The sequence below is a fragment of the Stomoxys calcitrans genome, chromosome 2 (assembly GCF_963082655.1).
Source record: "Stomoxys calcitrans chromosome 2, idStoCalc2.1, whole genome shotgun sequence".
NCBI lineage: Eukaryota > Metazoa > Arthropoda > Insecta > Diptera > Muscidae > Stomoxys > Stomoxys calcitrans.
Window position 1 is genome coordinate 138,321,203 of NC_081553.1, and position 25,643 is coordinate 138,346,845.

Here is a 25,643-nt window from a genome sequence, read left to right on the forward strand (position 1 = left end):
TTGTTTGCAAACATCACAGCACAACTTCATCGGTTCTTTAAATGACTTATAAGATAAGACGTTTTTTGAATGATAAGCATTCGGGTATATTTGCAATATTAAACTTAAGTAAGACGTTTAATTCTGTTGATCATAATATTTTATTAGATAAATTATTTTTTCAATTTTGTTTTTCTTTATCTTCATGTGCGTTAATGAGATCTTTTTTGACCAATCGCTCGCAATTTGTTTCTCGTAATATCGACTTGTCTAGTGCTCGTTCTGTACCTTCGGGTGTTCCCCAGGGTTCTATTTTGGGACCAATACCCTTTATGTTGTATGTGAAAGATATCCGTGATTGTATCCAATGCTCAAAATTGGATATTTATGATGATCATATTCAATTGTTTACCTCAGTGTCCTCGTCTTCTGTAACTGATTGTGTTTTGGTCTTAAATGCAGACATCGGCCGTATTTACGATTGAAGTATTAATATCATTAATACCGTAGTTTCGTGTGTTGATTCTGTGTCTTGTCTCGGGTTCGATGTTGATAGCACTTTTAATTTTATTGCCCACATTTCGAGCGTCTACTCTAAAGTAAATCTGGTCTTGAGGCGATTATATAGCCTTGATCTTATTTTATCCATTGCTGTTAAGCATAGATTGGCTAATGCTCTGTTTATGCCTAACATTTTGTTGTTGTTGTTGTAGCAGTTCATTGTGTTCTATCTTTCGTCTGCTTGATTCTGTTGAGTGTCAAGACCAAGGTCTGAGTCGAGTGGGTCTGGCCGGGCAGTTAAACAGGTGTCGTGTACCGTGCGGTCCCTGATTACAATCGGGTCATACATCTTGCATGTCGGCATCAATCCTAACTCTGTGGGAATTGAGGCGGCTGCATCTGCCAGAACGTAATTGAGCCAGAACCACTCTGGTTTGCCGGGGGAGGTCGATTTCTTCGGGTGCAATGGGTGGCGGTCGTTCTCCAAGGACTACATTCACCCGGTAGCCAATTACAGCCTCTGCTACCGTGTCTGCATGAATGCTGTTTATACCCGCTTGATCTAGAGGTTCTTTCTTGTAGCGCTGAACCTCACGCTCTAGATCGTGTAGATCTACCTTAAGGCTTGTGGGTGGTGGATATCTATCCACAAGATAATGACATGGAAGGTTTCTGCGATAACAGCCCAAAAGGTATTGCTTGGACAGCATGTATTGTAGTTATGTTTTCGCACTGGTAGGATCTTTGTCTCCTCCAGGTGGTCCACATGAGAACTGAGGAGACAGCCCGTCGCAGTTCGGAGGGCGGCATTCTGACAGATCTGAATATTATTCCACTGCGTGTCACAAAGTTGACGAGACCACACTGGCGCTGCATAACTTACCACAGACCGGCCAATTGCTTTGTACGTGGTCAATAAGGTTTCTTTGTCTGCACCCCAAGTGCTGCCAGCAAGTGACTTGAGGACCTTGTTTCTACTTTTGACTTTATTGCAGATTGCTGTGGCATGTGAGGGGAATGTGTAAGAACTGTCAAATGTGACGCCAAGTATTTTAGGACACTTGATGGTCGAAATCATTTCTGCATCGACCATCACAGTCAACTCAGTATTCACCTCACGCGTATTTGTAGTGGACAATGTGGCTGAAGATTTGGTGGTGGATATCTTCAGATTTCTTGCAGCGAAATATGAGGCAAGTTCGTTGAGGTAGACGCTCAACCTATCGCAGATGTCACCAATGGGTGGAGGGCCATGATCGCACAATCGTCCGCAATTGATACGATCTCTTTGCTGTCTGAAGGGGGTGGAATGGAGGATAGGTAGAGGTTAAACAGAGCCGGAGATATCACCCAACCTTGGGGAACTCCCTGTTTCACTCTACGGTGTTTCGACTTCTTATCCCTAAATTCCACAAATGACTGGCGACCACATAGATAATTCGCGACCCATCGTTTCACGCCTGGTTGGAGGGACGTGTTGGCGATGTCCTCAAATAATTTGGAATGGCTGACCGTGTCGAATGCCTTCGATAGGTCCAGTGCCACGAGGACCGTCCTATCACATGGCCTGGGCTGATTGAAGCCACGGCAAATGTGTGTGGTGATGGCATGCAAAGCTGTTGTTGTGCTGAGCAGTCTCCGAAATCCATGTTGATGCTCGGCGAATGGATATTCTCCTATGAGGCTCGGGAGGAGTAATGCCTCAAGCGTCTTTGCCACTGGTGAGAGAAGGGAGATCGGTCTGTACGACTCCCCCAAACTCGAGTCTTTTCCAGGCTTCAGTAGCGGGATCACTCTGCCCATTTTCCAGACATCGGGAACTATAAGAGTGTTCAATGACAGGTTGAGGACAGTGGTAAGGTACTCAACTACAGGTGAATCCAGATTCTTCAACATCAATGTAGAGATTCCGTCGGGGCCCAACGCCTTAGAAGATTTGGCGCCACGGATCGTATTCGTAACTTCACCCACGGTAAATTGTGATGGCTGTTCATCAGCCCGGAGACCACGAATACGGCGAATGGCTCTCCTCCTTGCCCTGTCTCTCTCGGGATGCACAATAAATTGACGGTTGAACAACCTGGCGCATCTCTTCGGATCAGTCACGGTTATCCCGCCAAAAGTGACTGAGTTTCTGTCATCCCGTCTACCGGGGTTCGAGAGTGACTTAACAGTGGCCCACAGTTTGCCTACACCGGTGCCTTGTTACATTGCTCCAAGTGTTCTAGCCACAATCGACCTATGTTCGCACAGTATGACTGTACTCCCGTAGTGAAGTTAGGCCAGAGCAAGATCGGAAATGTACCCACTCCATGCACCGGTTACACCTCACCAACACCGACCGATAATGAAGGCGGTTCTGGCAAACCGAACAGAACCAGGGTCCGGGGTTCTTTTCAATTCCGGCACGGACCAGAAGCGTGCGGAGAAGGCACTCCGGGATGTGCCTCTCCCATGACGAAAAAAGACGAACACGTACACTGAGGCAGCAGCCCTTGCCGATGAGGATTCCAACGGGTCAATCCGGTGCGTACAACCGGCTGCCATGGGATTGCCTGACATTTTATATGGCCTCGAGGTTTTTTTAGAACAAATTCGGCAAATACACGCAAACTGCACTCCTGTTTTCATTTTTACTGTATTCAACTTTTAGGGTGCTCTTTTGATCACTTTGTGGAGCTTAGATGTATCTATTTGTTTTTCTGTGTTGTAAAGTAAAGTCATATTCGGTTCGTGTGGCCAGGTTATCCCGGCCGACACGGATAACTATGAGCACCACACAAGCTGGAACTTTGAGCTCAGTCTTGTGTGGTGTCCATCTTTACCACTGGAAGCTTAGCTGAAAGCTACCGGGCGCGTCCACAGGTTGCGGATGGTGGAAAGCTCCGTTTTTATACGGAGTGGCTGCAAATGTGACCGCGGGCAGTCAGTGATTTTCGTGAGAGAGAGAGAGAGGAAAGTCTCAGGGAGGAGTTAGTTGGCACTGACTCTTAATTAAATATTGAGTGCTAATGATACTCGAGATGACAAGGCGAGTTATTGGCGCCTTCAAATAACCAATGGCCAACTTCAGCGACTATTCCCAGGTTAGGGGCCAGGTTATTACCGCTTTACAGGAAGTGCGATGGACTGGGATTGGCATCACTACAACACCAAACGGTGTCGAACTGTACAATAGCTGATATAACACGAGGGATGAATTTGGCTGTGGATTTGTGGTTAATCGAAGACTGAAACACCTTGTCTCCAGCTTTACTCCGGTGGATGAGAGGCTAGCCACAATCCATATAAAAGCCAAACTCTTCAACATCAGCCTTATTAGTGTCCATGCCCCGACGGAAGACAAAGACGAGCAGACCAAGGATATTTTTTACGAGCGTCTAGAGAGAGAATATGACCGCTGCTCCGCCCAAGATATTAAAATCGTTCTGGGAGATTTTGCGAAGATAGGGAAGGAAGACATTTTTGGTCCAACAGTCGGAAAGTTTAGCCTCCACGAGATAACGTCCAGTAATGGGTTGAGGCTTATAGATTTCGCCGCGGCAAAAAACATGGTAGTTAGTAGCATCAAATTTTAACATAAAATATTCACAAAGCAACATGGCTGCCACCCGATCAAAACACGAGGAACCAAATTGATCACGTTGTAATAGATGGAAGGCATTTATCCAGTGTGTTGGATGTACGATCGATCCCGAGCGAATATAGATTCGGATCATTACCTTGTTGCAGCAAAGGTTCGCACCCGTTTAAACATGGCGAGGAAAGTATGATCTGACACTGCACGGAAACTAGACATTGAAAAGCTGCAAACACAACAGATGGCAGGGGCATACTCCATTCGACGGACCCAACTGTTTGATGAAAGCATTATTTGTTCCGATGATATAATGGCGCAGTGGCAAACTATTGCCCACTCCATGGAAAATGCCGCAAAATCCGTTCTTGGGTACCGGAAGCCTCCTCCAAGAAACCCATGGTACGACCAAGAGTGCCGAGGAGCTACTGCAGCCAATGCAGCATATAGAGCAACCCTGCAATCAGTAGCAACGGTTGAAGGAGAGGTATCGGGAGAAAAGGAGAGAGGAGAAACGTATATTCCGCAGAAAGAATGGGAATGCAAAGGCGTAAGTGTGAGCGAATTGAGATGTACGGGAGTCAGAATGAAGACCGGAAATTTTACTAAAGAATTAAACATCAAACCGTTGGCTTTGGTGCAGGCACATCCTCCTGCAGACACAAAGAAGGAAATCTGGTAACTGTCACAGATAACATGCTGAGGATATGGAAAGAAAATTTAACCCAACTGCTAGTGTCCGACGTTGGCGTCGAAGAGGATAAGTGTGAGCGAATTAAGATGCACAAAAGTCAGAATGAAGTCTGGAAATTTTACCAAAGAATTAAACATCAAACCATTGGCTTTGGCACAGGCACATCCTCCTGCAGAGACAAAGAAGGAAATCGGGTAACTGTCACAGATAACATGCTGAGGATATGGAAAGAAAATTTAACCCAACTGCTAGTGTCCGACGTTGGCGGCGAAGAGGATACAGCAGAACCAATCAATGATGATGGTATAGAATGTTTACCCCCTAGTCAGAATGAGGTCCAGGTAGCAGTGACCCGACTAAAGAACAACAAGGCAGCAGGAGCCGACGGGTTACCCGCTGAACTATTTAAGACCGGAGGCGACACGCTAATAAGGCGTATGCATCAGCTTATCTGCGCAATCTGGCTAGAAGAACGCATACCTGATGATTGGAACTTCATCATACTATATCACGTACACAAGAAAGGAGACAAGACGGAATGTGCCAACTACAGAAGAATTAGTCTCCTTTTGGCCTTCCCGGATTGCGTGTATCATCGTCATCGCCTTCAAAAGACAACTTCGATGGAGCTTCCAATAGGAGGCCACAGCTATCACGAAAGAGGAAAATGGTGGCTGAGAATGGTAAAGAGCCGCCCTCTTACGCCAGAGTGGAATAGAAGCACAACAGAGATGAGCTGACTTATGCAGTCATCAATATCGGCAGTGCATCCGGTAGGATTCCACCAGATCATCGGTCCCAAGTGGAGGATCTAGTAAACGATCGGATTTTCGAATAGGTGTGGAACTCTGTAGAGGATACACCCATACAAATGATGAGCTGCGAGTATAGAGGGGACATCTTTATGCTGCGTTTTGCGTCGGCGGAATGTATTGATACAATCAAACAGCTCGTCAGAGGTATTCACGCTCCCTGGGAGGGCGCAAAGCTCGACCTGCTGAGAAAGATGGATATCCCCCAGCTCACAAAGGCTACGGTCTTCATCAAGGGATGGGGCAGTAAATTTGCGACGGAACGCATGTTGTGATTCTTGGGCAAGCAAAACCAAGGTTTGGTCGCAGAGAAGTGGGAGGTGGAAGCACAGGGAGGAGAAGGAGGAAGGAACTCTCTTTGTGGTTGGCATTGATCAAGTCTCCGTGACAAGTTTGGCTAAGACTAGAGACATGGCGCACTACGGGAGCAAAGCTGTCTTTTTCAAGATTGGGAAGACTTGGATAGGCAGAAATATTAATTTTGCGACATCAGGCCGTGCAGTGGCACGTGACTCAATACCGCCCAACAAACAGGGGGCCGAAAACGAGACAATCGCGGCATCCCTCAATATTAGAAAGACTAGGAGAAGCAAAGATCCTAATACTAAAATATCAGGCAGTGCAGTGGCGAGAGAACCAACACAGCCTAACAAACAGGAACCCGACGACGGACCCATCACCGACTTAAAGATTCGGAATACTGGGATAGGTAAAGATCCTAATATTGAAACATTAGGCAGCGCAGCGATAGGAGTCTCAATGCAACCCAACGAACAGGGAGCCGATCATGGTACCATCATCTTCTCCCAAGAAGCCCATTTACTTAAGATTTGGACGGCTATCATAGTATTGAAGCATTAGGCAGTACAGGGAATGGAAACCTAATACAACTTAACGAAAAGGGACCCGACGATGGAACCATTACCGACTTTACAAAGAGTCGGAAGACTAGGATGGGCAAAGAACCTAAAACGATGTCATCAGACAGTACAGTGACAGGAAAGTCAAAGCAGTCTAAAGAACAGGGAGAAGACGATGAGATCACCACCTACTTCCAAGATGCCCATTTACTGGAGACCAATGATTGAGGTAATCCAGATAAACCTCCGCCGGAGCGAAACTGCTACACACGCTCTGATGGAGAAAATCAGCGAGGGCAAGATTCATATTGCCTTAATTCAGGAGCCATGGACGACCCGGAACAAACGTTATTTGTCATAAAATTTGAGTTATATATTTTCCCAAGAGTTGTTAACGTCGGATGCAACTGTGGGTGACGGTGGAGCATACCTAGCATCACTTTATCTGCCTTTCGACTCTCCGACACCGCCACCCACGTCGGAACTGCAAAGGTTGGTGAGGAAAGCAAAACAGACAGGAAACGAGGTACTAATAGGGTGCGATGCGAACTCTCACCACATTTCGTGGGGTAGTCCAACACTAATAAGCGGGGCCAAGCCCTGGCAGAGTTGTTGAATACTAACGACCTAATAACACTTAATATTGGTAATACCGCTACCTTTGTTAATACGATTAGGGAGGAGGTATTAGATGTGACAATATGTTCGGAAAATCTAATCGATGAGGTTCAGGATTGGAGGGTCTCCATGGAACACTCTTTCTTTGACCATCGCTACATTAGGTTTAGAATATCACGGCCAGCGCCGAATCCGATAAGGTTCCGGAATAAGTTGAAAACCAACTGGACAAAATTTGGAAGGCTACTCAGAAGAAGACTCGGGCAAGATAATTTAGATTATCCAAGCATAGAAGAAATTGACGAAAACGTCAACAGGATTACGACTGCACTGGTGGGGTCGTTCGAAGATAGTTGTCCTCTTTGGAAAAGAAAATCAGCCCAAGAAAAACCCTGGATGACCGGGGAGATTCGCAATATTGGGAAAGAGGTCCGCATACTTTTTAACGTCGTATCCTGTGGAAAACCCATTTTCGACGGGACGACGGGACTCACGGAGACACCGGAATCTTGGATAATGACGTTGATCGAAGGTTTATAATAACGGAATTTATGGTGAAGGAATCCTTGAGGAGCTTCAAACCAATTAAATCAACCGGACCTGATGGAATATTTCCGGCGTTACTACAGAAAGAAGCAGACTATCTGGCGCCTCATCTGGCCAATATTTTCACAGCGTGCCTAGGACTTGCATATACGCCGTAAGCCTGGCAGGAGGCATGGGTATAAACATCAGTTTATACCCATGCCGGGCAAGGCAAGTTATGCGACACCAAAGGCCTACAGACCCATAAGGCTTACGTACTTTCTTCTCAAAACCATGGAAGGTATTGTGGATACCATGATAAAGAATAGCACATCGAACTGCTCAAATACTTACTAATAGCATGCCTGTGTCAAGGGAGGGTCGGTGCAGACTGCCCTGCATGAGGTTGTGCAAAAAATAGAAGAATCCTTCGATGCCAAATCGTACCTGCGGTATGCATTAACATCGAAGGGGCTCTTAACAATGTGCGGACCGACGCACTGATCCAATCCTTAGACCAGTACCGGGTGGACCCCGGTCCTTAGAGACTGGATAAACCACATGCTAAGGACCAGGTGGATAAATTGTGTGTCCCAAGACATAAATATAAGGGAAAGTGGCACAGGGCACGCCACAGGGGGGCATTTTATCGCCACTCCTATGGGTGACCACCATAAATGACCTTTTACGGATGCTGACTGAGGAGGGATTTGAACCCGTCTGCTATGCAGACGATGTTATAATACTTCTAAGGGGTAAGGATCCGAACGAGCTATGTAAAAGACTGAAAGGTTCTTGCATATGGCATATGACTGGGCTAGACGCAGAGGCCTCAATGTTAACCCAGAGAAGACAGAAATATGCCTGTACACGAGGAAGACGAAGGTGGGCCAATTTAACGCACCACGTTTCCTTAATAAGATGATTTCGATATCCGACAAGGTCAAATACTTAGATGTGATCTTGGACAGGAAACTGAATTGGAAGTGTCACATTCAGGAGCGTAGTGAGAAGGCTCACAGATTTTGGACACTGTAAACGGGCCGTAGGCTTGAAATGGGGTCTGAATCCGAGGATAGTCCACTGGCTCTACAGGAGCGTGATTACACCAATACTTACTTACGCCCCAGTAGTTTGGTGGACTGCTATGGAAAAAAAGTGCAACATAAGGACCATACAACAGGTTCAGAGAACATGTTGTCTTGGCATATGCGGAGCGATGAGGACCACGCCCACTAGGGCACTGAAGACTATTCTAGATATCCGACCATTTGACATACAGATTAAGTGTGAGGCAGCCACTGCGGCTATGAGACTTAAGACGGTCGGTAGGACGGCGAAAATCCTATGGGGGGATCCAGATCGTGAGAAGTCGAGGTTATTACTGAAAGGAAGCAAGAAGGAGGTCAGCATAGCTATTGGTATTATAACGGGACACAGGACTACGAGCTCACTTATGTAAAATCTTTGCGGCAAGTGATAGCATGTGTAGGACATGCGGGGAAGATGATGAGACGTTGGAGCATTTCCTTTGTCATTGCCCGGCTTTCGAGTCTAACAGACATGAACCAACTTAGAGGAGTGGTATTGAAAACAATTAATTATTTTGTAAGTAGCACGGAATTCCTAACTGAAAATTTTCTTTTAAGAGGTTACTTTATGGTTTTTAGGGCGCACAGCAAGCCGATTACTGGCTTAGGTGTATGTTCAAAGTGGCACGGGGCGGATTAATATCTGCACCCTCTTTTCAACCTAACCTAACCTACTGATGAACGTGTATCAGCCGTATAAATACAATCAGTCACACATCGACTTCTAATCCTTTATTCACAATCGTAGTTAATTATAAAAGATTCGTTACTGTAGACCAATGTTTCGGGAATCCATGTAGAAATTTACGAAAAATATATGAAAATTTAATTATATTATGGGCAATCATCTGATGATCAACTAAACTTTATGAATTATAGTCTAAAGCAAAAAAAAATTTAACTAATCAAATTGTGCAATCATATAATAGACAGAAACCATATTGCATTCGTAGAAATCAGACATATTATGCCGAATAAAAGCGAAACCACATTTTAAAGGACCCATATCTTGCCTTTCTAATATATTTTAGCGAACCGGATTGCATGCAAAATAAATTTTAGATACCAGCAAGGTGGTTTTCAAATCAAACCGGGGATGTTCCGATGTCCTCGTCCATCTAGATAGCTAAATAAAAAACGCCTTCCTTTCTGGGCGTACCTTTAAAAAATGGAACTCTACAGGGCTTACCATTATCGGTTACACTCTTTCAAATCCTCCTTCTTGCTTCCTTTCAGTAGCGAATTCAGCGATATAATCAGAGCATTCCTAAGCATTTACCATTGCCTCTATGCTAATGACCAGTAGTTTCTCAGTACAAATAAAACAAAGGCCGTACAAATCATGTATTCCGAGAGCAAATTTCAACAATAAATGACTGAGCAACGTTATGGACATTGGTTATTTGGGAACGTTATAGCCATTGGTTATTTAAAGCCACCAATAACTCGTCTTGGCATAATTTACACCAAAACTTAATTTAATTGAACAGTGTTATGGACGTTATGGACAAACTTACACCAAAACTTAATTTATTAAGATACCTCTCTAGCAGAAGTTATGCACTTACGAGTATCAACACTCTTTTTTATTTTGTCAAAATTTTAGTAATGAACAAAATCGATTATGGTCTCTTTCTCTATGATAGAGCTTCATTTACACTGAAATGCATTAATTCCATACATAATGACTGCACAAAGGCTAGTTTCTATGCCTATCGCACTACGAAGACCTTATACATTGAGTATGGATTATTCTCACATTTAGACTGTGTCAAAGAATCCTCTAATAGATTATTACGAAAGATCCTTACGACAATCGCATTAATTATAGATATTGAGTTATCAACGGCTCTTCCTGCCCGAATTTAAAGACTTTTTTTCCCCTCTTTCAATCAAAAGTATATCTAATGTTTCTAGTTTTTACCGCCGAAGCTGCTAGCATCCTTGTTGTTGTTGTAGCCACATTTGTATGTAGAGGTAGCGATCCTCTTCATGCTCTATAGCTGTACCAAATTGTTCCGATCCGTATGTTATGGGTTATTTAAAGGCGGCAATAACTCGCCTTTTTATACCGAGCATCATAGGCCTTTCTCCGAGATTCTTCACTCGATACCGCTGATTGTCTGAGACTGCCATTGCAGCTACTCCGTATACGAAGCATTCCACTATCGGCAAACTGTGAACACGCCCACTAGCCCTCAGTTGAGCTTCGCGTAATGACGGTGAATACGACACATAAACTCGATTTTATAAAAACAGTTATAACTCAGTTTCAGAGTCAGATCAGAACCCACAACCAAAACAACAAATTTTCTTAATCGATTTTTTTTTTCATATACGATATTCTCATTTCATATATATATTTTTTTTTTGCTCTTCAGAACATAAAGGCGGTTCCGAAGGTATAAAATCTGATTCAGACGGTAACCATGTGCATGCCTCATCTTCAGGTGCCGCTCCAGATGCTGGGCAAAAGAAAGAGAAGTCTGTTTTACAAGCTAAGCTTACGAAGTTGGCTATACAAATTGGTTATGCTGGTTCAACAATAGCCGTAATAACCGTGATAATATTGATTATTCAATTTTGCATTAAGACGTTTGTCATTGACGAGAAACCGTGGAAAAATACCTATGCAAATCATTTTGTCAAGCACTTGATTATTGGTGTCACTGTGCTTGTTGTAGCTGTACCCGAAGGATTGCCCTTAGCCGTGACGCTCTCATTAGCTTATTCCGTAAAGGTAAACGAGCAGTTTTTATTTAGTAAATTTCATGTTAAATATTTTTCTTTTTTATTAGAAAATGATGAAAGATAATAACTTGGTGCGCCATTTGGATGCATGCGAAACCATGGGCAATGCCACTGCCATCTGTTCGGACAAAACTGGAACGTTGACAACAAATCGCATGACCGTGGTTCAATCTTATATTTGCGAAAAATTGTGTAAAGTTTTACCTCGTCTCAATGATATTCCTAAAAATGTAGCCACTCTCATTACCCAAGGTATTTCAGTAAATTCCGCATATACTTCAAATATATTGGTAAGTGTTATCGTTAGATATTACCAAGCTTCGTTTTATTTATTAAATTTTTGTCTTTTTTCATTTTTCCAGCCTGGAGCAAATCCTGAGGATTTGCCTATTCAAGTGGGTAACAAAACAGAGTGTGCTCTTTTGGGTTTTGTGCAGGGACTTGGTGTGAAATATCAAAAAATTCGTGACGAAATAACCGAGGACAAATTTACACGTGTATACACTTTTAATTCCGTTCGCAAGAGCATGGGCACTGTTATTCCAAGGCCCGATGGTGGGTATCGTCTCTATAGTAAAGGTGCTTCGGAAATCATGTTGAAGAAGTAATATTTTGACTTGAAGAAAAATCTTTGATTATTTTAACAATATATCCCTTTTTTTCTAGATGTGCCTTCATATATGGACATGATGGAGTTTTGGAAAAATTCACTCGTGATATGCAAGAACGCCTCATACGCGAAGTAATTGAACCGATGGCATGTGATGGTTTGCGTACCATTTCTGTAGCATATCGTGATTTTGTACCAGGTCAAGCTGGACCCAATGAGGTGCACATTGATGAAGAGCCCAATTGGGATGATGAAGAGAACATTATGTCGAATCTAACATGTTTGTGTGTAGTGGGTATTGAAGATCCCGTGCGACCTGAGGTACCCGAAGCTATACGAAAATGTCAACGTGCTGGTATCACAGTGCGAATGGTTACTGGTGATAACGTTAATACAGCGAGGTCAATTGCCACCAAATGCGGTATTTTGAAACCCACTGACGATTTTCTTATTTTGGAGGGACGAGAATTCAATAGGCGCATTCGGGACAACAATGGTGATGTAAGAAAAAATAATGTTTGTATTAAATCAATTCCATTCGGTTAATAATGAACAATAGCAGATAATATGCAAATTTCAAATTTTTCAAGATTTCACAATTGGTACAGCTGTAGAAATGCTTTTGTACACTTTATTTTGATACTCACTGTACATATATTAGACTGCCCTGCGCTTTTTTTATAGATAGCGAAACACATATCCTCCATTTTTTCCTTTCGATTCCAATATGCAAAATATGAAATATTATGGCGCTTGGTTAACGAGAACCAATGCCGACACGAGGTCCAAAGTATTATTATTATTAGTTGTTTTTGTAGCAGTGTGTTGTACACCGAGGCGGGAGCCTTTGCCGATGCAGGATTCCATCGGGTCAATTCTGTGCGTACAACCGGCTGCCATGTGATTGGTATTATTAGTAGCCTAACATGGGATAGCTGTGAGCACCACGAGAAGCTTAGCTGCAAGCTACTGGGTTCGTCCATAGGTTGCGGATAGTGGAATGCTCCATACGGAGCGGATGCAACGGCAGCCGCGGACAATTAGCGGTATCGTGCGGAGAGTCTCAGTGAGAGGCCGGACGGCACCCGCTCTTGCACAAATACGGAGTGCCTATGATGCTCGATATGATAAGGCGGGTTATTGGCGCCTTTAAATAACTAATGGCCATCCTGTTCCCACGGCGATCGGACCTTTGGATCGGAACGGGCTTGCCCATCTTCAGGGGCTTGACGAGGATCGCCACCTCCACATGAAAATGTGACTACAAAAACATTATTAGTTGTAGTAGTAGTAGTAAGAGATGAGCATTTAGTTGATTTGGATGGAGTTGAGGACTTTAGATCCTACAGCTAGAGTCACTGTTGTTGTATTTTAATGCCATATATTGATTCAGTCATAACACATACTAGGTTTTATTAAGTTAAATTTATTTGAAAAATTTTTCGTATTGAGTCCCCCTGGCAATATGCTTTTTATTCTCCCTTATTCCGGTTGGAGATGTCGTAGTCGAATGTCGAAATCTTTATAAAATGGTATTATGGTTTTCGAAGACTAAAATTCGTTAATATTTTTGGTATTCCGTAAGTCGAATTCGACTGTCAAATTTGACGAAAACGCTCATATATAAGTTAAATGCATTCTAAATTACATTGCGACTGTTTGCACACGAGTATGGAGCCTACTTTTATTTATTTTTATTTACCACAATATTTTTTTATTATGGAACTGTCGAAGGCGAATAGTTACGGAATACCACGAAATGCGAAATTCGCCTTCGACTACGACCACTGTCGATTTTGCCTTTGACAACGGGAATAAGGGTGATTAAATTTTTTGCTTATCAATGTATATCCCACTGAAGGAGTTTTATTGATTAATTAAAAATAAAAACAAATATTTGCAACACGAACTGTACTTATGTAGCTATAATATAAACAATTATAAAGGAACTTTGTTATATAAAAATGGGATAACAATGAGCACCACACAGGCTGGAAACTCCAATCTGTGTGGTGTTATTCGTTATCAAGGGAAGCTTAGGGCGCGTCCATAGGTTGCGTATAGTAGAATGCTGCACACGAAGTAGCTGTAATTGCAGTCGCTAACGAGCGGAGAGTTTCAGTGAGAGGTCGAGTGGCTCCGGCTCATTCTTTAATACTGAATGCCTTTGATAGTTAGGTAAGGTTAGGTTTAAGTGGGAGTCTGCTATCTGACTCACTTAGACGTTTTCGTCCATTGTGATACCACAGGAACAGAAGAAGAAAGATGCCTTCTATTTCCTACCGTTGAACCGGTGTAATCTACACTGCCTGGAACATCGGAATGACATAGTGTCCGTAGCCGCCACATGACCAATGAGAAAGCTAGCTTAACCTCACGGCAGTGGTCGCTGCAGTTTGTCTAGCCACAATGTCCAGAGGCACAAGATATAGCATTAAGTTCAGTGCATCTGATGGTGTCGTCCTCAGTGCGGCTGTGATGCACAAACAAGCCATCCCTTGGATCCGGTTAAGTATTTATTAGTTGGTGGACTTGGAAGGTGGAAGCGCCGTCCACCAGAACACCATATAGCATTATAGGTCTAACAACTGCGGTATATACCCAATGCATGACACGCGGTTTAAATCCCCAACTTTTGCCAATGGCTCTCTTACAGGTGTATAGGGCAAAAGTTGCCTTTCTTGCCCTTTCCAAAATGTTGTATTTGAAGTTCAATATCCTGTCCAGAAACTGTAACTCCTTCATGATTGACGTCAGTTTTACATTATTACAAGCACCTTCAAAGTCAAGAAATGCTACCATTGTATATTCCTTGACAGCGAGAGAATCCTTTATGTAGCCGACTAGGTCGTGAAGGGCTGTTTCAGTGGATTTGCCTTTACTATATGCATGCTGCTGTCGCGACAGGCGATCTCCAGGGATCTTTGCCCTAAGATATGTTACTATCAACCTCTCAAGAGTCTTCAGCATAAAAGATGACAGACAGGAATAGGACGAACATCTTTCGCCTTCGTGTGGTATTGATTTGTGTTTTCTTGATTTCGGAATGAAAATGACCTTCGTGTCCCTCCATCCCACAGGTATATATGACATTCTGATACAAGCAGAGTATATTTCCCTAAAGCAGAGAACCAGTCTATCAGACACAGCTTGTAACCATTGGTCCATCATCAGTGCCTGGCGACTTAAAGGAGTCGAAACTTCTTATCGCCCAAAGGATTTTCGGCTCAGACACAATTTCCCTAATGGACACCGATGAATGCATATCAGTGACAACCTCTTCTTGCGCCACGTTGTCCGTTGGAGAACTTCCCGAGAAGTTCTAGTGTTTCCTCACTAGACATTGATTGTCTATACATTCTCTGACTTCTGAATATACCCCACCGTAATAGGTCCCGAGGATAGAATCTTCCTTAGCCTAGAGGGCTCAGATGTATCCTCCACGGAGCTGTTCTGAGCCTTTCTCAGCTCGCCCTTATATTTTTTAGCTCCGCCTTATAGATGTCCCAGTCGTGTGGTGCTCTTTAGGCTTTTGCTGTGTTGAAGGTTTTTCTGCAGTCCTTCCTCAGATCAACTAGCTCTGTGGTCCACCATGGCGGTCGCTGTTTGCCCCTTGGCTTGGCACTAGGGAATGTTGACACAAGCGTATCATTCAAGGCCTTCGTGATCTGCTTGACCACTATGTCTACATACCCCGTAGTTTCCACTTCCTTTTCTGGTCTAGAAAGGATAGACGTGCAGAATTTGTGCTGAAATTTATTCTAATCCGCCTTTCTTCTGTTTAGCCGAGGGACCACTTCTGCGGTATGTTCTCCAAGGCTGAAAATAATATAACGATGATCAGAGAAGATGTGGTCATCCAACATTTTCCAGTCGCATATCCTTCCACTTATATCCTCCGATCCTCGCTTTATCTCCTTTATTACAAATCGCCATCTTGCAACTTATAATATATTCAATAAGCAGCTCACCCCTTTCGTTGACATCCAAACTTTGGTTATGTGCATTAGCATCACTTTCTACAATGAGGCCCTTCTTCCCTACAGAAGCGGCTTCAACCAGCGACGTAAGGTTTGAAGGTGGCATCTATGAATCGTGTGCCATATATAGGGAAGCCAGCCAGATAAGAGACTCGTCTATTTCAAGGCTAGCTGCTACAAAATCTTCAGTGCTTAGCGACGGCTCTGTGTCTCCCATTCCCCGTACCCTTGAGAAGTCTAAATCCCGGAATTCTTAGTCTACGAACCATTCCTCCACACACCCTGGATAAGAACCACGACAAATCCCCATGCCATCAGGAGGACCTTTAGTGCCGCCGAAGCGGCCAATGGTGGAGATTTATCTGTAGAAACCGGACCATAGTCAGGATTCAGAACTTCCTTCACTGTTGCGTTAGCCTCGCCTTCTGATTTCTCCAGAAGTTCATCCTCACAAGATTCGTTAGAACTTGTCATGTTCAGCTTCCGTACGCATCCAGGGGCAGGTGAGAAAGCTGTGGAACCACTCTTCCTCAGGACACTGGACACTTGCAGTGTGGACGATTCCTCCTTAGATGCTTCACTAGCTGCTGCTGTCGAAATACTTTCTGAGTTCCGTTCTTCTCCGCTGGCGCACACCTTGAGCCCAGTCCATCTTTGTGACCCACCCACACAGGGCTTGTCGGGTCCCGTTTCGATGTCATCCCCTCCTGTTTCGATTGTGGCAGGGGGATTTTCTGTCTCCTGCAATCCGCCAGACTTTATCCATGTGGTCGATAGTTCTTTAGGCAAGTGTTCAGCAACAACTGCTGAGCCTTTAAATAACCAATGGCCACCATGTTCTCACGGCGATCGGTCCTTTGGACCGGAACGGTCTTTTTCACCTACAGGAGCTTGGCGAGGATCGCCACCTCCACATGAAAATGTGGTTACCACAACAACAACAACATGATGCTCGATATGACAAGGCGATTTATTGGCGCATTAAAATAATCAATGGCTTCCAATAACCATGTTCCCGCGGCGATCGGTCCTTTGGACCGGAACGAGCTTGTTGACCTACTGGAGCTTGACGAGGATCGCCAAAAAAGTCGCAATTCAAATATATCATTGAAAACATTAATTGTAAAATTCTTGTGTTTGGTCAATGTCACGATTTGTCTAATTGCTCTAGTTTCTAACTAGCTTCACAGCATCTATTCCTCATAAAAGATCTGGAGTTATAAAAATGTACTTATTAATTTCTGCCAATATAAAATATTCTTAATTCTACAAACTTCGGTTAATTGAAACGTATTTCAATTATCGGGACTTTGCATAATTGAAAACATCGATTAACTGAAACAAATTTCTTGTATTTTGCTGCCCCCAACTAAGTGGATTCGACTGTATTCACAACAATTTTGGATTTATTTTATTTATTTGCTTTTCGTATACATCAAAGATTACCTGAACTCAAATATTTATTTATTGATATTATAAAAGTAGCCTATCGAGAATAGTCCTTTTAATTAGGGCCCATCTTTGTTGTCTTATTATGTGGGAATACAAAAAAATGAGAAATATCAAAAATATATCAAAAAGAGGAAATAAATTCATTCTGTAGCCATGTGTACTATGATCCATATTACGTATTTTGTTAAAATATTTTTGGAAATTTGAGAACCAACTACTTTAAAATTGATCCCCAAACAGGTGTTTCACGTGCATCTCAAATGTGAACTTTGTCAATTCGACTATATTGATAATGTATATTTTGAAAGCTTTTGCTGTTTCCTTACTTACTTTAATTGGCTATGACAGAATATTTCTTCACTAGCCGAACGTAGAATAGCGTTCCAAGCGTCTCGATCTTCTGCGCTCATTCTAAAATCTCTGACACCAAGTTTCGAGGTGTCTCCCACAACTTGATCTTTCCATCGGGCTTTTGGTCTTCCCGGTTTGCGTGTACCACCGTGTTTGCCTTCAAAAGACTTCTTTGCTGGAGCTTCTTCATCAATTCTGACAACATGACCTAGCCAACGCAGCCGTTGTATTTTGATGCGTGTAACTATGCTATCGTCGTCATACAGCTCATACAGCTCGTGGTTCATACGTCGCCTATATTCTCCGTTAACGCAAACTGGTCCATATATTTTACGAAGAATCTTTCTCTCAAATATTCCAAGCACTGCCTCATCTGCTTTCACAAGTACCCATGCTTCAGAACCATATAACAGCACGGGTAGTATCAGTGTCTTGTAAAGTGTAGTCTTCGTCTGTCGAGAGATGGCCTTGTTTCTAAACTGCTTACTTAGTCCAAAGTAGCATCTGTTTGCCAGTATTATTCATCGCTTTATCTCAAAACTGGTGTCATCGTTTCGGTTACGGCGGTGCCGAGGTAGATAAAGTTACTGACTATCTCAAAGTCGTGGTTCCCAACTTTCTCCATGTTCTTTATCTGCTCGGTTGTACAAGGCTTTTTGGGAGTGGAGACCATCCATTTCGTCTTATCTCCATTTACTGCCAGACCCATTTTCACTGACTCTCTTTCAATTCTTTCAAAGGCTGCAGTTACTACTTCCGGTGATCGACCTATGATATCGATATCGTCGGCATAGGGAAGTAGCACGTGCTCTCTTGTGATTAGTGTGCCATATCTATTCACTTCTGCATTTCGTATAATCTTCTCCAGCAGGATATTAAAGAGATCACACGAGAGGCTGTCTCCTTGTCTGAAACCTCGTTTGGTATTAAATGGTTCGGAGAGATTCTTTCCCAATCGTACTGAGGAACGCGTATCAGCAAGTTTCATCCTGCAGAGTCTTATTAATTTTGCAGGGATACCAAACTCAGACAAGGCTTGAAATACCTTTGAACTTAAAGGAGTATCGAAGGCGGCTTTGTAGTCAACAAAGAGGTGGTAGGTGTTGATTTGTCCTTCTCGGGTCTTTTCCAGGATTTGGCGCAGTGTGAATATCTGGTCTAGGGTGGATTTACCAGGTCTAAAGCCGCATTGATAGGGCCCAAATATCTCATTGACTTTAGGTTTTAATCTTTCACACAGTACGCTCGAGAGTATCTTGTATGCGATGGGGAGGAGACTTATTCCTCTGTAGTTGGCACATTCCGTCTTGTCTCCTTTCCAATCATCGGGTATGCGTTCTTCTAGCCAGATTGCGCAGATAAGCTGATGCATACGCCTTATCAGCGTGTCGCCTCCGGTCTTAAATAGTTCAGCGGGTAACCCGTCGGCTCCTGCTGCCTTGTTGCTCTTTAGTCGGGTTACTGCTACTTGGACCTCATTCTGACTAGGAGGTAAACATTCTATACCATCATCAGGGATTGGTTCTGCGGTATACTCTTCGCTACCAACATCGGACACTAGCAGTTGGGTAAAATGTTCTTTCCATATCCTCAGCATGTTGTCTGTGTCAGTTACCAGATTTCCTTCTTTGTCTCTGCAGGAGGATGTGCCTGCACCAAAGCCATCGGTTTGGTGTTTAATTCTTTGGTAGAATTTCCGGACTTCATTCTGACTCCTGTACATCTCAATTCGCTCGCACTCACGTCTTTCCATTTCCTTTTTCTTTCTGCGAAATAGACGTTTCTCCTCTCTCCTTTTCTCCCGATACCTCTCCTTCATCTGGCGCGTTGCTACTGATTGTAGGGTTGCTCTATATGCCGCATTCTTGGCTTCAGTAGCATCTCGACACTCTTGGTCGAACCATGGGTTTTTTTTCATGGAGTGGGCTATAGTTTGCCACTGCGCCATTATATCATCGGAACAAGGAGTGCTTTCATCAAGCAGTTGGGTCAGTCGAGTGGAGTATGCCGCTGCCATTTGTTGTGTCTGCAGCTTTTCAATGTCCAGCTTCCGTGCAGTGTCAGATCATACTTTCCTCGTCATGTTCAAACGGGTGCGAACCTTTGCTGCAACAAGGTAATGATCCGAATCTATATTCGCTCCACGGACCGATCGTACATCTAACACGATGGATGAATCCCTTCCATCTATCACAACGTGATCAATTTGGTTTCTCGTGTTTTGATCGGGTGACAGCCATGTGGCTTTGTGGATATTTTTATGTTGAAATCTGGTGCTATCAGCCTCAACCCATTACTGGACGTTATCTCGTGGAGGCTAAACTTTCCGACTGTTGGACCAAAAATGTCTTCCTTCCCTATTTTCGCATTAAAATCTCCCAGAACGATTTTAATGTCATGGGCGGGGCAGCGGTCATATTCTCTCTCTAGACGCTCGTAAAAAATATCCTTGGTCTGCTCGTCTTTGTCTTCCGTCGGGGCATGGGCACTAATAAGACTGATGTTGAAGAATTTGGCTTTTATGCGGATTGTGGCTAGTCTCTCATCCACCGGAGTAAAGCTGGAGCCTAGGTGTTTCAGTCTTCGACTAACCACAAATCCGCAGCCAAATTCATGCCTCGTGTTATGGCAGCTATAGTATAGTTCGTCACCGTTTGGTGTTGTAGTGACGCCATTCCCAGTCCATCGCACTTCCTGTAAGGCGGTTATGTCTGCCTTGTACTTCTCTAATACATCCGCCAGCGCGTATACTGCACCTTCTGTATAAAGAGTGCGGACATTCCAGGTGCAGATCCGCAAATCATTGTCCATTGTCCGCCAATAACTAGCCTTGTCATCTCGAGTATCATTGGCACTCAGTATTTAGTTAAGAGCCAGTGCCACCTGACTCCTCACTGAGACTCTCCTCTCGAAAATCGCTGACTGCCCGCGGCCGCACTTGCAGCTACTCCGCATAAAAACAGAGCTTTCCACCATCCGCAACCTGTGGACGCGCCCGGTAGCTTTCAGCTAAGCTTCCCGTGATAACGATGGGCACCACACAAGTCGGAGCTCAAAGTTCCAGCCTGTGTGGTGCTCATAGTCATACCGTATCGGCCGGGATCTTAAGAACCTAGGGGATGCAAATCGTATCCGAAATTAGTAAAGCTTTTGGTATATACTTGTGAATAGAACTCGTCCATAAAACTAGGCATACACGATCCATGGTTGAAGATATGATAAATTATTTTTGCTTGCTTAAGATAAACTTTGCATTTAATATTTAATATTATTTGCCACAGGTTCAACAGCATTTGCTTGACAAGGTGTGGCCAAGGTTACGCGTTTTGGCTCGATCTTCACCTACAGACAAATATACATTGGTAAAAGGTTCGTTTATTCATTTCAAATAATTATGTTATGTTTTTAATAATTAATACTTGCTCAAATTGAATAATGTGTTAGGAATAATTGATAGTACAGTAAGTGACAGCCGTGAAGTTGTGGCAGTTACTGGCGATGGTACTAACGATGGTCCTGCCTTAAAAAAGGCGGATGTTGGATTTGCTATGGGAATTGCTGGTACTGATGTCGCTAAGGAGGCTTCCGATATTATTTTGACCGATGATAACTTCAGCAGTATTGTCAAGGCAGTAATGTGGGGTCGTAATGTATACGATTCCATTGCCAAATTCTTGCAGTTTCAACTTACAGTCAATGTTGTAGCTGTAGTTGTGGCGTTTATTGGTGCCTGTGCGGTCCAAGACTCTCCGCTAAAGGTAAGCTAATTTAAAAATTAAATTTAACTGCGCCATTACAATTTAATTAAATTAAATGAAAATGTTTATCACAATAACGATATATTTCTAATGAATTTTCCATTCCAATTGCAAACTAAAGGCTGTACAAATGTTATGGGTGAATTTAATTATGGATACTTTGGCCTCTCTGGCACTGGCCACGGAATTGCCGACTCCCGATTTGTTGCTACGCAAGCCCTATGGACGTACAAAACCATTGATTTCACCAACTATGATGAAAAATATCTTGGGCCAAGCCTTCTATCAATTGATTATAATATTTGGCCTTTTGTTTGCCGGTGAGTGACCCACACACACACATACACACAAAGAAGCCACTTGTTTTCCCCTTCATCCTAATATTTTCATACACACCAACCTCGATACTGACAAATTCCTATCTCTCAACCGTAATCACAATTTCCGTTAAACTTCTAATTTCAGGCGATGTGATTCTGGATATTGAGTCTGGTCGTGGGCAAGATTTAAATGCGGGTCCAACACAGCATTTTACAATTATTTTCAATGCATTTGTTATGATGATAATGTTTAACGAAATCAATGCCCGTAAAATACACGGTCAACGAAATGTCGTGGAAGGTATTTTTACCAATCCAATATTTTATACAATTTGGATTTTCACCATGATTTCTCAAGTGAGTATACCCTATTTAAGTAAAGTTATATAGAGTGGTTTTATAAGTTTACCCGTATTCATGACATGAGATAGTTTTAAAAAGAGTTTTCTATAACCAAGAGGTGTTATTTTCAATCACTCGGTATTTCGGTAGCTGTCACTTTTGAAGCTTTTATTCATTGACTTTTAACAAGTAGAAACTACGTCATTATTACCCGACACGGGATAGCTGTGAGCACCACACAGGCTGGAACATTGAGGTCCGATCTGTGTGGTGTTGATTGCTGTTACGAGAAGCTTAGCTGCGAGCTACCGGGCGCGTCCACAGATTGCAGATTGTGGAATACTACATACGGAGTAGCTGCAACGGCAGCCACAGACACTCAGCGGTATCGAGCTGAGAGTCTCAGTGAGGGGCCGGGTGACACCGGCTCTTGCACAAATACTGAGTGTCTATGATGTTCGATATGACAAGGCGAGTGATTGAGGCCTTTAAATAATCTATGGCCATCCGGTTCCGGCGGCGATCGGTTCTTTGGATTGAAAACGCATTGAAATTATTATAATTCACTGCAAAAATGGGGAAAAATCAAAGTTCGCAAATGAGGCCCATTTCCATCTTGGTGGCAAGCAAAATGGTCAGAGATGAACAGTATTGATCTGGACAGTGTTTACATACAACATGTCGGCGCTATGTGCCACACAAGCAACGAAAGCATTTTTCTTATACGGGAAGAGTTTGTTTTAGCGAAATCGTTTAGTCAATAAGCGATAACAGAAAAGTAACGAATTTGGTATTTAGTAGCCACTTTAAACGACAATTGACATCACTAAAATCAGCTGTTTTCGTTAAAGACTATCTAATCGTCAAATAAACACAGTAGGATAGAATCGAAAAAAATTAGTAAAAAATATGTCATTTGAGAACAGATAGACAAAAACTTTTTGAAATATGGAACGGCTAGAGCCGAGGTATTATGGAAATCTTGTGCATTTCAAGGCTCCTAGTAGTCCGGAAGCCTCTTCTCTTGGCAGATTTCGAAAGTAGGACACCTCGGTATTTCGAATACTTGTTCGGCTGCGGTCCGGTTTTCAAGATTCTTCTTGTCTCCTAAATACATGCAAAAATATTGGGTTGCCTAAAAAGTAATTGCGGATTTTTTTAAAGAAAGTAAATGCATTTTTAATAAAACTTAGAATGAACTTTAATCAAATATATAATTGCCATTTTGTTCGATAACCTTTTGCCATCTTCCTGGCAAATTTAGTATTCCACGCTCATAGAACTTTTGGCCTTTATCTGCAAAAAACTGAACCAAGTGCGATTTTATAGCCTCATCATTGCCGAAAGTTTTACCACTTAAGGAGTTCTGCAAAGATCGAAATAAATGGTTGTTGTTGTTGTTGTTGTTGTAGCAGTTTATTGTGTACTATCTTTCGTCTGCTTGATTCTGTTGAGTGTCAAGACCCAGGAACTCCGCGACTAAGATGAGGTGCGTCCACAGGGATCTGCGTCTGAGTCGAGTGGGTCTGGCCGGGCAGTTAAACAGGTGACGTGTATCGTGCGGTCCCTGGTTACAATCGGGACATATATCTTGCACGTCGGCATCAATCCTAGCTCTGTAGGAATTGAGGCGGCTGCATCTGCCGGAACGTAATTGAGCCAGAACCACTCTGGTTTGCCGGGGGAGGTCGATTTCTTCGGGTGCAATGGGTGGCGGTCGTTCTCCAAGGACTACATTCACCCGGTAGCCAATTAACGCGTCTGCTACCGTGTCTGCATGAATGTTGTTCAGACCCGCTTGATATGCCGCTTGATCTAGAGGTTCTCTCTTGTAGCGCTGGACCTCACGCTCTAGATCGTGTAGATCTACCTTAAGGCTTCTGGGCGGTGGGTATCTATCCACAAGATGATGATTTGGATGATTTCTGCGATAACAGCCCAAAAGGTATTGCTTAGACAGCATGTAGTTATGTCTTCGCACTGGTAGGATCTTTGTCTCCTGATGGAGGTGGTCCACATGAGAACTAAGGAGACAGCCCGTCGCAGTTCGGAGGGCGGCATTCTGACAGATCTGAATATTATTCCACTGCGTGTCACAGAGTAGACGTGACCACACTGGCGCTGCATAACTTACCACAGACCGGCCAATTGCTTTGTACGTGGTCAACAAGGTTTCTTTGTCTGCACCCTAAGTGCTGCCAGCGAGTGACTTGAGGACCTTGTTTCTACTTTTGACTTTATTGCAGATTGCTGTGGCATGTGGGGAGAAAGTGTAGGAGCTGTCAAATGTGACGCCAAGTATTTTGGGACACTGGATGGTCGGAATCATTTTTCCATCGACCATCACAGTCAGCTCACAATTCACCTCACGCGTATTTGTAGTGAACAGTGTGGCTGAAGATTTGGTGGCGGATATCTTCAGATTTCTTGCAGCGAAATATGAGGCAAGCTCGTTAAGGTAGACGTTCAACCTATCGCAGATGTCATCAATGGGTGGGGGGCCTGATGCCATGATCATACAGTCGTCTGCATATGATACGATCTCTATGCCGTCTGGAGGAGGTGGGATGGAGGATAGGTAGAGGTTAAACAGAGCCGGAGATATCACCCCACCTTGGGGAACTCCCTGTTTCACTCTACGGTGTTTTGACTTCTTATCCCTAAATTCCACAAATGACTGGCGGCCACACAGATAATTCGCGACCCAACGTTTCAGGCCTGGCTGGAGGGACGTGTTGGCGATGTCCTCAAATAATTTGGCATGGCTGACCGTGTCGAATGCCTTCGATAGGTCCAGTGCCACGAGGACCGTCCTATCACATGGCCTGGGTTGATTGAAGCCACGGCAAATGTGTGTGGTGATGGCATGCAAAGCTGTTGTTGTGCTGTGCAGTCTCCGAAATCCATGTTGATGCTCGGCGAATGGAAATTCTCCTACGAGGCTCGGGAGGAGTAATGCCTCAAGCGTCTTTGCCACTGGTGAGAGAAGGGAGATCGGTCTTTACGACTCCCCCAAACTCGGGTCTTTACCAGGCTTCTGTAGCGGGATCACTCTGCCCATTTTCCAGACATCGGGAACTATAAGAGTGTTCAATGACAGGTTAAGGACAGTGGTAAGGTACTCAACTCCAGGTAAATCCAGATTCTTCAGCATCAATGTAGAGATTCCGTCGGGGCCCAACGCCTTGGAAGATTTGGCGCCACGGATGATATTTGTAACTTCGCCCACGGTAAATTGTGATGGCTGTTCATCGGCTCGGAGACCACGAATACGGCGAATGGCTCTCCTCCTTGCCCTGTCTCTCTCGGGATGCACAATAAATTGACGGTTGAACAACCTGGCGCATCTCTTCGGATCAGTCACGGTTAACTCGCCAAAAGTGACTGAGGTCCTGTCGTCCCGTCTACCGGGGTTCGAGAGA

General features: G+C 43.6%; 1 protein-coding gene across 5 annotated transcripts in view; it reads left to right on the top strand.

Moving 5' to 3' along the window:
• LOC106092763 (plasma membrane calcium-transporting ATPase 1) overlaps positions 1-25,643 on the top strand; it is an 85,454-nt gene that overhangs the window by 28,126 nt on the left and 31,685 nt on the right. For all 5 annotated transcript variants that reach the window (XM_059362178.1, XM_059362179.1, XM_059362182.1 and 2 more), the window contains 8 exons: positions 11,039-11,397; positions 11,456-11,698; positions 11,771-12,012; positions 12,075-12,519; positions 21,083-21,170; positions 21,246-21,559; positions 21,681-21,879; positions 22,025-22,236. In XM_059362178.1, the coding sequence (XP_059218161.1) occupies positions 11,039-11,397; positions 11,456-11,698; positions 11,771-12,012; positions 12,075-12,519; positions 21,083-21,170; positions 21,246-21,559; positions 21,681-21,879; positions 22,025-22,236 (2,102 nt within the window). The remainder of the gene's footprint in view (positions 1-11,038; positions 11,398-11,455; positions 11,699-11,770; positions 12,013-12,074; positions 12,520-21,082; positions 21,171-21,245; positions 21,560-21,680; positions 21,880-22,024; positions 22,237-25,643) is intronic.